The sequence below is a fragment of the Abrus precatorius genome, unplaced genomic scaffold, assembly GCF_003935025.1.
Source record: "Abrus precatorius isolate BTA unplaced genomic scaffold, Abrus_2018 Scaffold9, whole genome shotgun sequence".
Lineage (NCBI taxonomy): Eukaryota > Viridiplantae > Streptophyta > Magnoliopsida > Fabales > Fabaceae > Abrus > Abrus precatorius.
In genome coordinates this window covers 32,339,536-32,352,518 of record NW_020874439.1, presented here as the reverse complement: position 1 = coordinate 32,352,518, position 12,983 = coordinate 32,339,536, and the positions used below count along the sequence as shown (strand labels likewise).

Sequence of the window (12,983 nt, the reverse complement as noted above, 5' to 3'; positions counted from 1 at the left end):
TTTTTACTTGTCTCAAATTATTTATTATTTAAAACATGAAAAAAAATTAATTACTTTTTGATAATGTTAATATTTATTAAGGACAAATTTTGTAAATTAACTATTATCAATTAAGTGTTTTAATAACTTTAGCACTTTTGATAAAATCATTTTAATAAATTAATTTATTTTATCACAATAACTGATTAAAATTAATCTTTTTTCTTAAAATACATGCATCAATACTAAATAACATTCAAAATAGAATAAAGAGATTGTTATCTAATTTTTTTTCTAAATATTATATTAAAAATCATGAAAAAAATATTAATAAATTTTGGTTAATGTTGCACAAGACTTCTCTATACTTATTAGTGTCTAGTCCTTTTTGGCACTGATAAAACTATTAAATTCTCGACCAAATATGTCAATAAATAAATAAGTAACCTCGGAAACCCCAACAGAAGTCGACATAACTTTCCAAATTCCAAAAATCCAATGGCAGTACCCAATGATGATGGTTTGGTATTGGTTTGCCTGTTTTTCTGCCTTTTGTTGCCACTTCCATCACTTCATGCCTTTCGGTCCATATTTTATCAGTGCTTCAAGGTAACGGTAGAGTCACAGATATCAAGTGATGGTAGAGCGTGCAATGGAAGAGTTGAAGATGCTTGAAACCAAATATCCCAATCAACATGAGTTTCTAAAGCAACAACTCAGGTCCTTCATTCTTCAACACCAGGAATCTCAAATGCTTCAAGAAAACAACCACTGCACCACTTTCCTCGCTTTCTGTGATACAGAAGGTCTTTTTCTTTTTCTTCTTTTATTTTGTTGTGTTAAGAGGTGTGGATTTGAGATGTTTTATCATTATTCATTTGTGATTGCAGAGTCCACCAATTATGGTTTGAATCTTGCCTTAGCAGACAGAGTTGTAATGAAGGGGAAGATTGATGAAAGTTCTGAGCTTGAATCTCCAAAGGGTGTTGTAATGTCAAGCAGGAAGAGCAAGAGGAGAGATAGGGTGGATTTGGTTCTCGAGAGAGCACAAACTTGTCTTAAAAAAATACGACATTTGAAAACATCTTTACTATCTCCATCCTGAAATATGGATATGAATATCACATACATGCAAAGTATGGGTTGTTACTGTGACATGGTGCTCTATTTTTTGTGATTGATTGACAGCATTTTGGTGCTATTAAGTTGTAACGTACGGTTCATAGCATAGCCAAGCAATGGTATTAGCATAAAATGGTTCAAAAGATTCTTGTAGCTCTTTTTGGCTTTTTGCCAAGCAACAAAGCTGTCAATTTTCTCTAGTCCCCCGCGGCAAAGGTCCACTGCAACCGTGCATAACAATGGGTCCATATCTGTGTTGTAATACGCTTATGGAAAAGAAAAGCAGGCACAACTTTCTTTTTTTGTAACTCTTTTTGGCTAGACCAACTTGAACCTTAGAATTGGAATGGTAAAAGTTGGCCTCTAATAACGTATTCAAATGAGAAGTGAATTTACAACAGTCAGAAAATGGTGCATTTGACAAATTGGAACCGTTGCATGAACATTGGACGGTTCACATTCTGAGTTTACATTTTAAGTCCGATTAATGAAATTAAAACCTAGGCCCTCTGATCTTCATCGAACGGTTCTAAGTTACTAACTACACCAAATGCATCACTTCTACTGCATGAAAGCCAAATCCATTCTATAACCCTGCTTGTTTTGGCACTGTCACATATTTTTAATAAAAAGCATACCTTTTCATGATTCGTATTAATTTAAATTTAAGCATATATATTAATTATATTTAACAATTAAAAATTAATTTTATTTAACTTCAAAATAAACGGATCTATGATTATAGTATTTGCTTGTCAAAACATATTGCATTATGTTTTACAATAATTGCACATGTATAGTGTGCACAGGGATTAAATTTTGCACACTTCTGGCTGCATCTACGTGGGAAATTCTCCAACATCCAAAATAAAATGATTTTGTTCTCAACCATGATATGGTGACCCCAATTGCACTTAAGAGGGCACCGCTCTACATCATATTCTATGGGGGTGGAATAAAAGTCATTTTTTCAAATTACTAGTATGAAATACCATATTTGTTACCAAAAGATTGACACTTCAATTCTGATGAGATATATTTCTATTTAGGATGTCTAAAACTAAGCTCATAGATGTTGGTCACTGCAACATGTAATTTCAAAATGTGTTGCACATCTCCAGGTCTCAGCAACATTTGTTCAACTTTCATTACCACAAATCTGATAGCACTTCTTATTGAAACATGAAAATTAGAATCCAAGTTCGGACTTCTGACTTTAACTACTTAAAAGGATAAAAAAAAATTTATACTTCGATTCCGTAAGTTTCTCTGATTTACCAAGAAGTCAATTACACCAAAATGCAAACAAACGAAACTTCATCTGTGAACTAAGTATATCAGCAAAACTTGAACAACTGTATTAGGCCAGAATGCTAGCGATGTTGCTGTTCCTTACATGCCTCTCTCGCTGAAAGTTACAACGGCACAGCAAAAAACATTATTATATGTATAAATTAAATATTACAATTAGACATCTAGATTTGAATTGCAAGTTAATAACGCACCTTAACATCAATGAGAAATATAAACTTCCAGCCAAAGAGATGATGAGCACAAACAGTAAAATCCGTGTCCTCAACAGTCACTTCAACTAGTTTACCACTCTCCTCAAGGGCATAAATTCTGCAGATATCAATGAAACCAGAAAAGCTAATGAACTCACGATTGACCTGCTGGTAAATCTCAAATTGGAAAGATAACTTAATGTTTTGCAATCTTGAAAGCCAGTTCCCATTCTTGTTTACTAATGCTCGCCTTGCTTGGACTATTGCCAAATCATCGATCCTCTTCAGTGTCATAAGCTACAGTTTCACAAAATGTTGTCAAATCAAGCTGAAACAAAGTAACATGATGGAGTTAATTTATACAGAGAAATAAATCCATCTAGCTTTTCTAGCACAGAAGAGAGCTTCCCATTAATTAGGACATCTTCATATATATCAAACTTGTCTATGCAGAATTGTATAGCAATTACCCAAGTTAGAATCAAAGTTGTTATTTTTCCATTTATAGGTACATGTATGCCAGAAGCAACACACAAGAAAATAAAAAACTCTAGGCATACAAAGCACCTCAACAAAGCTGTAATGCTTTAGTCAAGATGGTAACAAGCCATGTTTTTGCTGGTTGTCCTCTTGCCCAACCTCATTGCAACTGCTTCTATCCAGCAACTTCGAATTAACAGCAGGCAGACCCCTACGCCCTAAGACAACAAGATCAAGTAGCCTCCTCCTTGCCTCATAGACAGGATTTGGTTCGATTAAACACCCCCGTTCGTAAGCTTCCCTCAAGAAAACGGTATGCTTTTTACCCTTAGTTGACAAATAGAAGATCCCTGGGTGATCCAAGAACAGATCCCTTATATTCAAATCAATTCCAAACCATTTTCTAAATTGGCTGATCTTCTCAACCTCCACCATCTTCTCCACTGTCAAACTTAGGAACTCATGAACAATAGACACCGCTCGCTTCTCCATAGCCATCATTCCAGCCTTAGACTTTTTCCCCTCACCCACCACCTCATACGGCCCCACATATGGCAACCTCTGCCATTCCTTCACCTTGGCCCTGAAATTCTTGGTCAGCCTCATCCCCGGAGGATGCCCATGTTTGAAACTGAACCGCATTTCCATCCTATCAACACTGCAATCCTCCTTGCAGCACTCAACAACCCTCCAATCCTCAACAATCGCCCTAAAACCATTGCTTGGAACACCATCAACCAGCTTCAACAAATGAGTATTCGGTTCATGCGCATCACACAGCTGAAAAACACTAGAATTTGCAGATATAACTGAGTCCTCAAAATCATCAGGCAGGCCAAGTTCCTTCCAAACCTTAAAAATTGCTCTAAGAGGCACCATTTTGGATGCAGACATTGACAATATCCTAACAAGCCTTTCAACAACAACAGGCAAAGAAGCATTAATGGCCTCCGATTCCTGACGCGAAACATCAAGAGCAGCATCAGTTAACCTGCAAAAAGGCTTCAACTTGGAAGGCTCATAGTAAATGTGGAAGATGCGAGGAAACTTGCGGAGGAAGGCAGTGGCACCGCGGTTAAGGTGAAGCTTCTGGGAGAGCTTGGAGAGGAATTCAATGGAGACTGATGGGTTGTTTGGGTTTGCAAGAATGAGGTCTTGAATGGAAATGACTTTGACAAGGTTCTTGTAATTGTCCATGAGTTTCTCAAATGTAGGGTCGCGAAATCTTGATGCTACATACTGAGAAGACGTTGTTTTTGATCGAACACACGTGGAAACACAAAGTGGGTGCTCGAGTTTGGTCACAGTGTGGGTACCCGTTAGTGTCAACAACCCCTTTTTGATGCAAATTCGGTTGGACATTTCGTCGAACACTTGAGAGTCAATTATCAGCAGAACAAACAAAATATTCTTAATGCAGAAAACTATAAATGGAGGGATTACTTCGACTAACACAGTTTTCCCCGGTGAGGAGATGAAGGTTGTGATGCAAAGTTCCCAGCTTTGTTATCGGAGAGTGTTGGGTAACGACCCTTCTGCGCTGAAGATACTGTTTGTGATTTCTGCAGAATTGGCTTCAACAGGAGCCAACACTTGCTGTGTAATCACATTCTGACATGGAATAAAATTATGTAACTATTTATATATAACTTTTTTTTTAATTATAATACTGATATTATATTTTATATTTTCTTTTTATCTTTTTATTCATATTATATGCGTCTTCTGCAAAAGAAAATTTCTTTTATATTGAAAACATTTATGATACAGTAATATTAGCCCTCATATAAGAATTTTTATATATAAAAATATATAATTTAAAATTTTATTTTGAAAATTTAAACATATATATCACGAATCATCGTCGTTAATTTCTTTTTCTTTTTCTTTTTACACTATTTGATCCGGCAGATCCTCCATTCGTAACCTAACAGTCCATTTTCTTTTAAAAAAATTATCACAGAAAATTTAATTTTAATTATGTCCGAGGCAAACAAAATCAGCTCAACATTTGATTTTTTTTACTATGTATTCTGTCATTACTGTGAAGGAAGCACTTTAGAGATAAATACAATAAAATAAAATGCAGTAGAATAGAAAATGAAATAAACTTACGATTCAAATATTTTATGATGAAGCCAAATAAAGTCTTAACTTTATTGTTTGGAATAAATAAAACGATAAAAAATTATATTTTTAATTCTTTTTATCTTTAGTAAACATATCTTTTTATATTAACTTATAATTAAAGTTGTAATAACTACTGCCTTTTTAATTTAAGTAACTGAATATCATTGTGATTTAAAAGTTATTTTTTATTTATGTCAGTACAAGTGGATTTGTTTTAAAAAATATATATTTTAGATAAAATCTTACCATTTGTCTTATAATTCCATCATATTTTCTTCTTCTTTTGGCCCTAAATAAAATATAGCTTTTGACAAGTTTAATACATCGTCCAAACATAGCTGGATGTTATGTTTTATGTTATATAATGCAGAAAAAACCAACAATAATTGGTCTTAAACCATAAAAGATATACAATATTATATGCTAACGTGTGAGTAAGAAATAATGGCTGAAAAATTAGAATCAAAGTACAAGAACTGTATCTCAAAGTGCTGATGGAGAGGAAAACCCACATCTAATCCTCCATCCCTTATGAAAAATCTCAATCAGACAGAAATCATAGAATTGAAACAAATAGTAATATAACAATGACATATAATTCTACTAATTAACACTAATAAATGTATGCACTAAATAATTCACAGCCTAAGCCTGAACTTACACTTACTACTAGCAATTCTAATATCATTATTAGCACCAAGACTATCCACCACAAGCCTGCACCTAACCCTGAACTTGACTTTGAAGAGCTTCAACTTACCAAGCTTAACCCTCACAGGTTGATCCACCTTAAGATTGAGGGGTATACTATTTGTTTGTTGCAATTGCTGCTGCAGTTCATTTTCAAGCCCCGTTGCATCCTGTGTTTGACCAGTCAAAGGAAGATTAAGCACAGTGGTGTTCCTATGACCTTGGTAGAATTTTGGCAAAGACCCTTCACACAATTGTGTGTTCCTATACCAAGCACTTATGTGGCTTCCACCATCATAGAATATTCCAATTTTCTTGTTTGGATTTCTTGCAGTAATAGTCACATTGAAGGTAGCATAAAGACTATTGTTCTCAGAAACATTGAACTGGCTTATACTAAGTTGATCCACTGAGTATTTTGGAAGCTTTGGCCTAAACACAAGGAATAGTATTCCAATTGTGATGGCAAGAGCAATTATAAGAATCAACAACATGCTTAGTGTCCAACACAAGAACCTGCAGCAACAGCTTCTTTTCTTTGGTGGCTTTGAATGCGTCACAGGAAAGACACGTTGAGGAAGAGGTGGATCATAACCTTTATCAGATTTTGCAACATTTCCTGGCACCAAAGGTCTATGTGGTGCCTCCACATCATGAACAGGATGAATTCTTTGATGATCTGCCATAGTTTTTTATATCACAAAAGCAAGAAGAAATTAATATACCATATATTATATATGATCAATGTTTATATATGGTAGACACAGCTCTTGATTATAGATTCCTACTCCTTTTTCTCCTTTTATTTTTTGGTTTGCTATGTATGACTAATATATAGGTGGATGGATCAATAGGATGTAGCAAGAGGGTGTGGGAACATGACTAAGTATAGGAGCAGGTCATGGCATGTGAGAAGGCTTGAAGCTTTCAATTAATGTTTGACTTGAATGGTTAAAAGGGTACTTTATCAATTACAAGTGCCAATTATTCAACCTTGTGTATTTATTATACTAATGCAATATGCAATGCCGTCGAAGTGGTCGATCTAACTTTCTTGCTTTTAAGTATTTTTAGCTAGGGGTTTAAAATGTTTCTACTAGTTTAGTTCTTTGCATATGATTAGTTTATTTCTGCATATGTCATCTTACATTTGCGATCTTATGTAAAATGTCATGATCCAATAGTAAAAAAGTTATTTGAAATAGTAAAATATAATAAATTATATCTATAAATAATACTTTTTATGCATACTATTGATGTAAGATATATCATTTGATTTAACAGTGGCATGTATTATTGAACAACAGAAAAATATTAACGTAATGATTATAATATTTTGTGGTGCTCGTAAATATGATATTTTTCTCTTTTGATCTAAGGCGTTTGGTTCTGAACAATTAGAAAAAAAGGACTATACTATCAGAAAAGGAATTCCCTATGTAATAAACCATTGAAAAGGTGTAGCCGTGCACTCAAAACTGTTCATGAGTTTCAAACCCAAACATCACAAATGTTTAACAAATTATCCCTCGTTGGAATATGGATCAAGTCTTGCACGTATAAGTAATACAATTTTAACTAGATCATAGCTAATTCTATTTCACACGTTCTTTTTATTTCTCCATTTTATCTATGTTGAGAGCCATAACATTTCTATACGTTTAATAAATTATGGGGTCAGTCCAAATATAATGGTTCTCAAAACATTTGAATTGCTTTATAAGCAAAACACAAAAGGAACATCAAACACTAAATTTTAATTTCAACCCATTGCAGAATGTCTTTCTCATCAATAGTAGAGAACAAAGTTCTTTTCTTCGAAGGACCCTCAAATCTAATAATAGATAATATGTTTTCAATTGTTCATAAGTTGAGTGTCACGTTACACTAAAATATATAATTTGAAAATACATATATATATCACATGAGAATTTATTTTTGTTTATTATAATCAACTTGTGATCTCATTGTTGCTTAAGTAAAAGGCATGCACCTATATTTTATGTAAACAAAGGTTTTAGAGATGATTTTTCAGCTCCGAATAACACTTTCAGAAGACAAAGTCATAGGCTCTTACGTTTGATTGTTAGAACTTATAGCTCCAAAAAAGTAAAAAATAAAAGAGAAACCATATAAGCTAGTGAACATGTGTATTAATTTAATTTTAATATATGCTTTCGAGTTTTGACTCACCTAATCATGTGGGTCCAATAATCTCTTGGCAGCCATCATCTCTATGTCTTTTCTTGTGCGTCAATGTGTATAATTATAACCTTATCATCATAAAGACAATAGAAGTTGGATTAAGTAGTGTTTGGAAAACGTCAACTCTTACTTTTTCGTTTCTTTGCTGAACACTTCTTCATTTTATAAGCATTGTTGTTAGACACTGAAAATGAAGTTTTTTTTTTTTAGTTAATAACTGAAAATGAAGATAAATGCATTAGTATTTTTTGGGGGATGGCATTTTTATTCATGAAACTTTGTTGGATTTGGGAAAAGCCTTTTCCTTCTCCAAGCTTAATGGATCAGAATTAGACCCAACTAAATTTGAGACCAAACCAACTAATAAAAAAATATGTAAAATTTAAAAGACTAAAATATTTCATCTGTTTAATCTCAACTACGAATGTGATAATAGTTACTCCCTAAAGAAAATCCATGTTTCATGTTAGAATTTTGGCTTTCCAAAAGTACCCTTACACTAATAACTACCACAATTTTTCTGTTACTGTTTCTGATACAAAACACAACACATCACAGAATACCACCCACTCACTACAGTCATGGCGTCGTGGTGGTGCTCCTCACCCTCTGCCACCGTCAGCGCCACCGTCAGCGCCACCATCCGCCGATACTCTCTCACCCCTCACTCTTCACAATTTCGCATCCAACCCCTCCCATTCTCACCTTCTTCCTCTCCTCGCAAATACACCGCTCCATCTCCGCTTCGATTTAGGGTTCCATGCTCCAACAAAACCGCCTTCAAAACCGGCAAAGAACTCGACCTTCCGGATTCTCCGCCGCCGGCCACGGTGGATTGCGTGGGAACGGGCCAAGACGTGGAGTGCCTTATCGAGGCAGAAGAGAAAGAATCTGAATCATTGTCATCATCATCATCATCAACTCTCTGCCTCGCTGAAGCGTTGTGGGAATGGGCGGTGTTGGTTTCGCCGTTCTTCTTCTGGGGCACTGCTATGGTGGCGATGAAGGAGGTGCTACCGAAATGTGGTCCCTTCTTCGTTTCGGCGTTTCGGCTCATTCCCGCTGGGTTTCTTCTGATTGGGTTCGGTGCTTGGAGAGGAAGAGTTTTTCCATCTGGCTTCAACGCTTGGCTTTCTATCACTCTCTTCGCTCTTGTCGATGCTACTTGCTTTCAGGTCCTTCTTCTTCTAAGTGTTTCTCTTGCTGTATCTTCTTCTTTGTTTTGAACTTTGATTTTGTTGGAACAGGGTTTTCTTGCAGAAGGGTTGCAGAGGACTTCAGCTGGTTTGGGCAGCGTATGTTATTCTCAGTTAATTTCTTTATCATTTTCACTGTCATTAATTATTATTATTAGATAAGTGCTAACTAGTGTTAAAATGTTAAACAGTACTTCTAATGTAATTTTTAATAAAAAATTTCTATTTATTTCTTAACTAATGTCTCCTAACAAGACGTTTATTGTCATTATTTACTCATGACGGATGACTTAAGTTTAATGTTGAAACTGGTGAAATGAGAATAGGTAAAATGCTGTCGTTTTGTATGCGCATTGTAGGGGTAGAAATGAGAATAGAATTACCGGATAAATTTGCTTTGAGTGAACTTCGTGATGATTCAGATTCTACTTCCCCATTCTGACTGCAAGGGTTGTTGCTGACTTTGACTATAATTGCAGGTTATAATTGATTCACAGCCTTTGACTGTGGCTGTGCTCGCAGCTTTGTTGTTTGGCGAGTCCATTGGCATTGTTGGAGCTGCTGGGCTTGTACTTGGTGTCATAGGACTTGTACTACTCGAGGTAAACTTCGATTCTTCATTGAATAAAATTTTATAATGTTGGCCAAAATGCAGTAAATTAATTATTATACCCTTTAAGGCACAACACAAAATTAGCAGTTGGATTCTTATGTATCTAATGTGGAATATTAAGAATATGTTTTGCAATAGTTTCCACCAATACACGTTTCCACAATTACACTTACCTAGTTTAGGTTCTTTATTTTGAATTATGTTATTCCTCTTTGCCGGTCAAATACCTTGTATATATTGTTTAGTAATGCAAGCGCTAATGATTTTGTTGCAGTTACCTGCCCTATCATTTGATGAAAGCAACTTCTCACTGTGGGGAAGTGGTGAGTGGTGGATGCTTCTTGCAGCTCAGAGTATGGCAGTTGGCACGGTCATGGTTCGGTGGGTCTCCAAGTACTCTGATCCTGTCATGGCAACTGGATGGGTGTGTTTCAAATTCCATCTTGTCTTGTAGTGTTTATTAATTATGTTGATCACCATTGTTAAGTACCTATGAACTTAACTGAATGATTAATATTCCGTATTACACTCAAAACCAATATGAATTTATTTAAATCTACAAATATCCATGCTTTTTACAAAACTATGGATATGCTGGACTCTATTTTATGTTTCATGATTGAAGTTGCATTGATACTTATTTCAGCAGATGCATTTGGCCTATCATATATTTTAACAATAAGTTGTATCTGAAATTAGTGAAACGTATTGATAAGTCTTATATTCATTAAAAAAAAATTCTACTGTCTAAGAAAAGAGGAAAGGATGGGCAAATTTAGGAAGCTATATAGCAGATGACATTATGGTTTAAGAAACTCTGTCTAAACATTGCTCATAACTTTACTCTATTCTGATGTAGCATATGGTTATTGGTGGTCTTCCACTCGTGCTGTTCTCAGTTCTTAACAATGACCCAGCTTTAAGTGGGAGTCTTAAAGAGTACAGTTCAACTGATATATTGGCACTCCTCTACACCTCCATTTTTGGAAGTGCCATAAGCTATGGTGTGTTCTTTTATAGTGCAACTAAAGGTCTGTATGTCTGTCCCTCCATGATCTTTCCCTTGCTTTTTTTCATCAATGAATTTCCTTTTATTGTAATCACTATGTTATGGATACATCTTTAGCTATAATTTGTACACTTGCAGTTATAAAGATTCTTTTTGTTTTTGAAATTCTACATTGACCTCATGAAAAAGAAAAAACACCATATTGATGTTGCATTTGTGATGCACTGCAGGTAGCTTGACCAAGCTCAGTTCGCTTACCTTTTTGACCCCAATGTTTGCTTCAATTTTTGGGTAAGGCTGGCTGACAGTGGGACAGAGTCAAAAAGGATTTTCAAGTAATTTTAGATTTTAGAAATCATGTAGCTGAGAAAAAAAATCAGAAATAACAATTGATGGTGATTTAGATATTATCTCTTCTTTACTAGTAAGGTCATTAATGAGAAAAAACGACCACCTTTTGCAACTACAAGATTTTGGAAGCAGTAACATGACAGTAGCATCCTTCATAATTTGTCATAGTTTTGTGCCCTCACCATCATAAATATTTTATGTATACCTTTTGCTACTGGTATTTCATCTGGCAGTTTGCTTTTTCTATCATATATCAGGTTTATGTATCTTTGTGAGGACCTTTCTGTGACTCACATTTTGCTTTGGTATTTCAGGTTTCTATATCTTGGTGAGACCTTCTCACCTGTACAACTAGTTGGGGCCCTTATCACTGTTGCTGGAATATACATGGTTAACTTCAGAAACACTTCTGAATGAATTGTCCATTTTTTAACTGGTTCTTTCAACCCATCAACCCAGTGGAAAAGAATTGTTCGGGAATTACATGTTCACCATAAACTCAAATTGGGAACACGCTAGAAGCAAGTTTGGGCGTGGAGCGGAGAAATTTGAGTGATATACAACTCTCAGCCCTTGGGATCGTGCTTTATAGTGTAAGTACAATTTTGTTTACTTGTTAGTTTAGGCTTCGAGACTCTTGGCAATTATACCGGAAAGTTGGAAGTTACATGGGCAGAACACTAGCCTTTAAAGGTTTTCTTTGCTGTGTAAGATGACTCGAGTGTAAAATTATGCCTGTACAAGAATGTATATATTATTATTATTATGATTGGTTTATGGCTAGTTTTGGGCTTAATGAATTTTTTAATAACTATTTACTAGAATAAAATTAAAAGCAAATATATTCCTTGTTTGGAATAAATTTTTGCCACGTTAGTTATGTTTCGTATTTAAGTGAGATAAAATTAATTTTTTTATTTTTAATTTATTCATTTCATCTAAAATAAAGATGAAATTAGCCAGAATGTGACACGCATTTCGTATACAATATGGACAATTTATTTATTAAAAAAAGTTACGAATACATTTATTTTTTTATTTTTTTTCTTTCTTTTCATTGATATAATTTATTTATTTTTCTTTTTTTTTTACCACAAATCTCATTTAATATCTTTTTATGATTCTACGCGATTTACATAGTATTAACTCATTTATTTTTCTCTTTTTTTCTATTATAAAAATTTATTTAATTTTTTCATCCTCTTCTAATTGAGTCACGTGCATTTATGGAATTGTAAATTTAAATTTAAATTTTTATTTTATTTTTTGTTTTTATTGTATACAAGACATGTTCTGGCTGATTTTGTTCCTATTTTAGATGAAATAAGTAAATTAAAAATAAAAAAATAATTTTTTCACTTAAATATAAAATATAGTCTAATGTGACAAAAATTTATTCCGGACAAAGAATATGTTTGTTTTTAATTTTATTTTAGTAAATAGTTATTAAAAAATTCATTAAGTCCTAGTTTTGTGTTTGGCGAATCTATTAATTTATTAAAGAAATGTACATCTTGGGCCTTGACTATATTCAACAAAGTATCGAGTAGGAAGGCTATAATTGTGATACATGATGGATTGTCGGAGGAATCGCATATGCAAAAATTAGTATTGGCAGTTAGGGTGCTACGAGGCTCTGTTGTGATTTAATCAAACTAACTAAATAATTCTTGCATTGTTAATTTATGCGAATAAGCTGTAGA

The 12,983-nt window shown here is 34.1% G+C and overlaps 4 protein-coding genes across 8 annotated transcripts; 2 read left to right on the top strand and 2 right to left on the bottom strand.

The window, feature by feature from the left end:
- Window positions 1-616: 616 nt before the first annotated feature.
- LOC113851248 lies at window positions 617-1,084 on the top strand. Its single transcript, XM_027481717.1, has 2 exons — window positions 617-785; window positions 870-1,084. The coding sequence occupies exons 1-2, from the start codon at window positions 617-619 to the stop codon at window positions 1,082-1,084; spliced, it is 384 nt and encodes a 127-aa protein (XP_027337518.1).
- Window positions 1,085-2,222: 1,138 nt separating this feature from the next.
- On the bottom strand, window positions 2,223-4,699 carry LOC113850356 (protein ROOT PRIMORDIUM DEFECTIVE 1). Of its 3 annotated transcripts, none has more exons than XM_027480875.1 (3): window positions 3,174-4,699; window positions 2,607-2,934; window positions 2,223-2,509 (listed from the first exon to the last, which is right to left on the bottom strand). In XM_027480875.1, the coding sequence occupies exon 1, from the start codon at window positions 4,446-4,448 to the stop codon at window positions 3,198-3,200; it is 1,251 nt and encodes a 416-aa protein (XP_027336676.1). In that variant the 5' UTR covers window positions 4,449-4,699; the 3' UTR covers window positions 2,223-2,509; window positions 2,607-2,934; window positions 3,174-3,197. The 3 variants fall into 3 exon arrangements, with proteins under 3 accessions (XP_027336676.1, XP_027336674.1, XP_027336677.1); XM_027480876.1 differs by having other exon boundaries at window positions 2,254-2,509; window positions 2,607-2,903; XM_027480873.1 differs by having other exon boundaries at window positions 2,253-2,509; window positions 2,607-4,663.
- A 1,011-nt stretch (window positions 4,700-5,710) lies between these two features.
- On the bottom strand, window positions 5,711-6,592 carry LOC113850357 (NDR1/HIN1-like protein 6). The gene has a single exon (XM_027480877.1). The coding sequence runs from the start codon at window positions 6,590-6,592 to the stop codon at window positions 5,855-5,857; it is 738 nt and encodes a 245-aa protein (XP_027336678.1). The 3' UTR covers window positions 5,711-5,854.
- Window positions 6,593-8,549: 1,957 nt separating this feature from the next.
- LOC113850355 (WAT1-related protein At3g02690, chloroplastic) lies at window positions 8,550-12,766 on the top strand. 3 transcript variants are annotated; one of them, XM_027480870.1, is made up of 7 exons: window positions 8,550-9,286; window positions 9,359-9,406; window positions 9,787-9,909; window positions 10,195-10,344; window positions 10,780-10,951; window positions 11,160-11,220; window positions 11,595-12,766. In XM_027480870.1, exons 1-7 carry the CDS (start codon window positions 8,693-8,695, stop codon window positions 11,695-11,697), a joined length of 1,251 nt encoding a protein of 416 aa, XP_027336671.1. In that variant the 5' UTR covers window positions 8,550-8,692; the 3' UTR covers window positions 11,698-12,766. The 3 variants fall into 3 exon arrangements, with proteins under 3 accessions (XP_027336671.1, XP_027336672.1, XP_027336673.1); XM_027480872.1 differs by having other exon boundaries at window positions 8,680-9,286; window positions 9,359-9,420; window positions 11,595-12,060; XM_027480871.1 differs by lacking the exon at window positions 11,160-11,220 and having other exon boundaries at window positions 8,583-9,286; window positions 11,595-11,953.
- The last annotated feature ends 217 nt before the right edge of the window (window positions 12,767-12,983 follow it).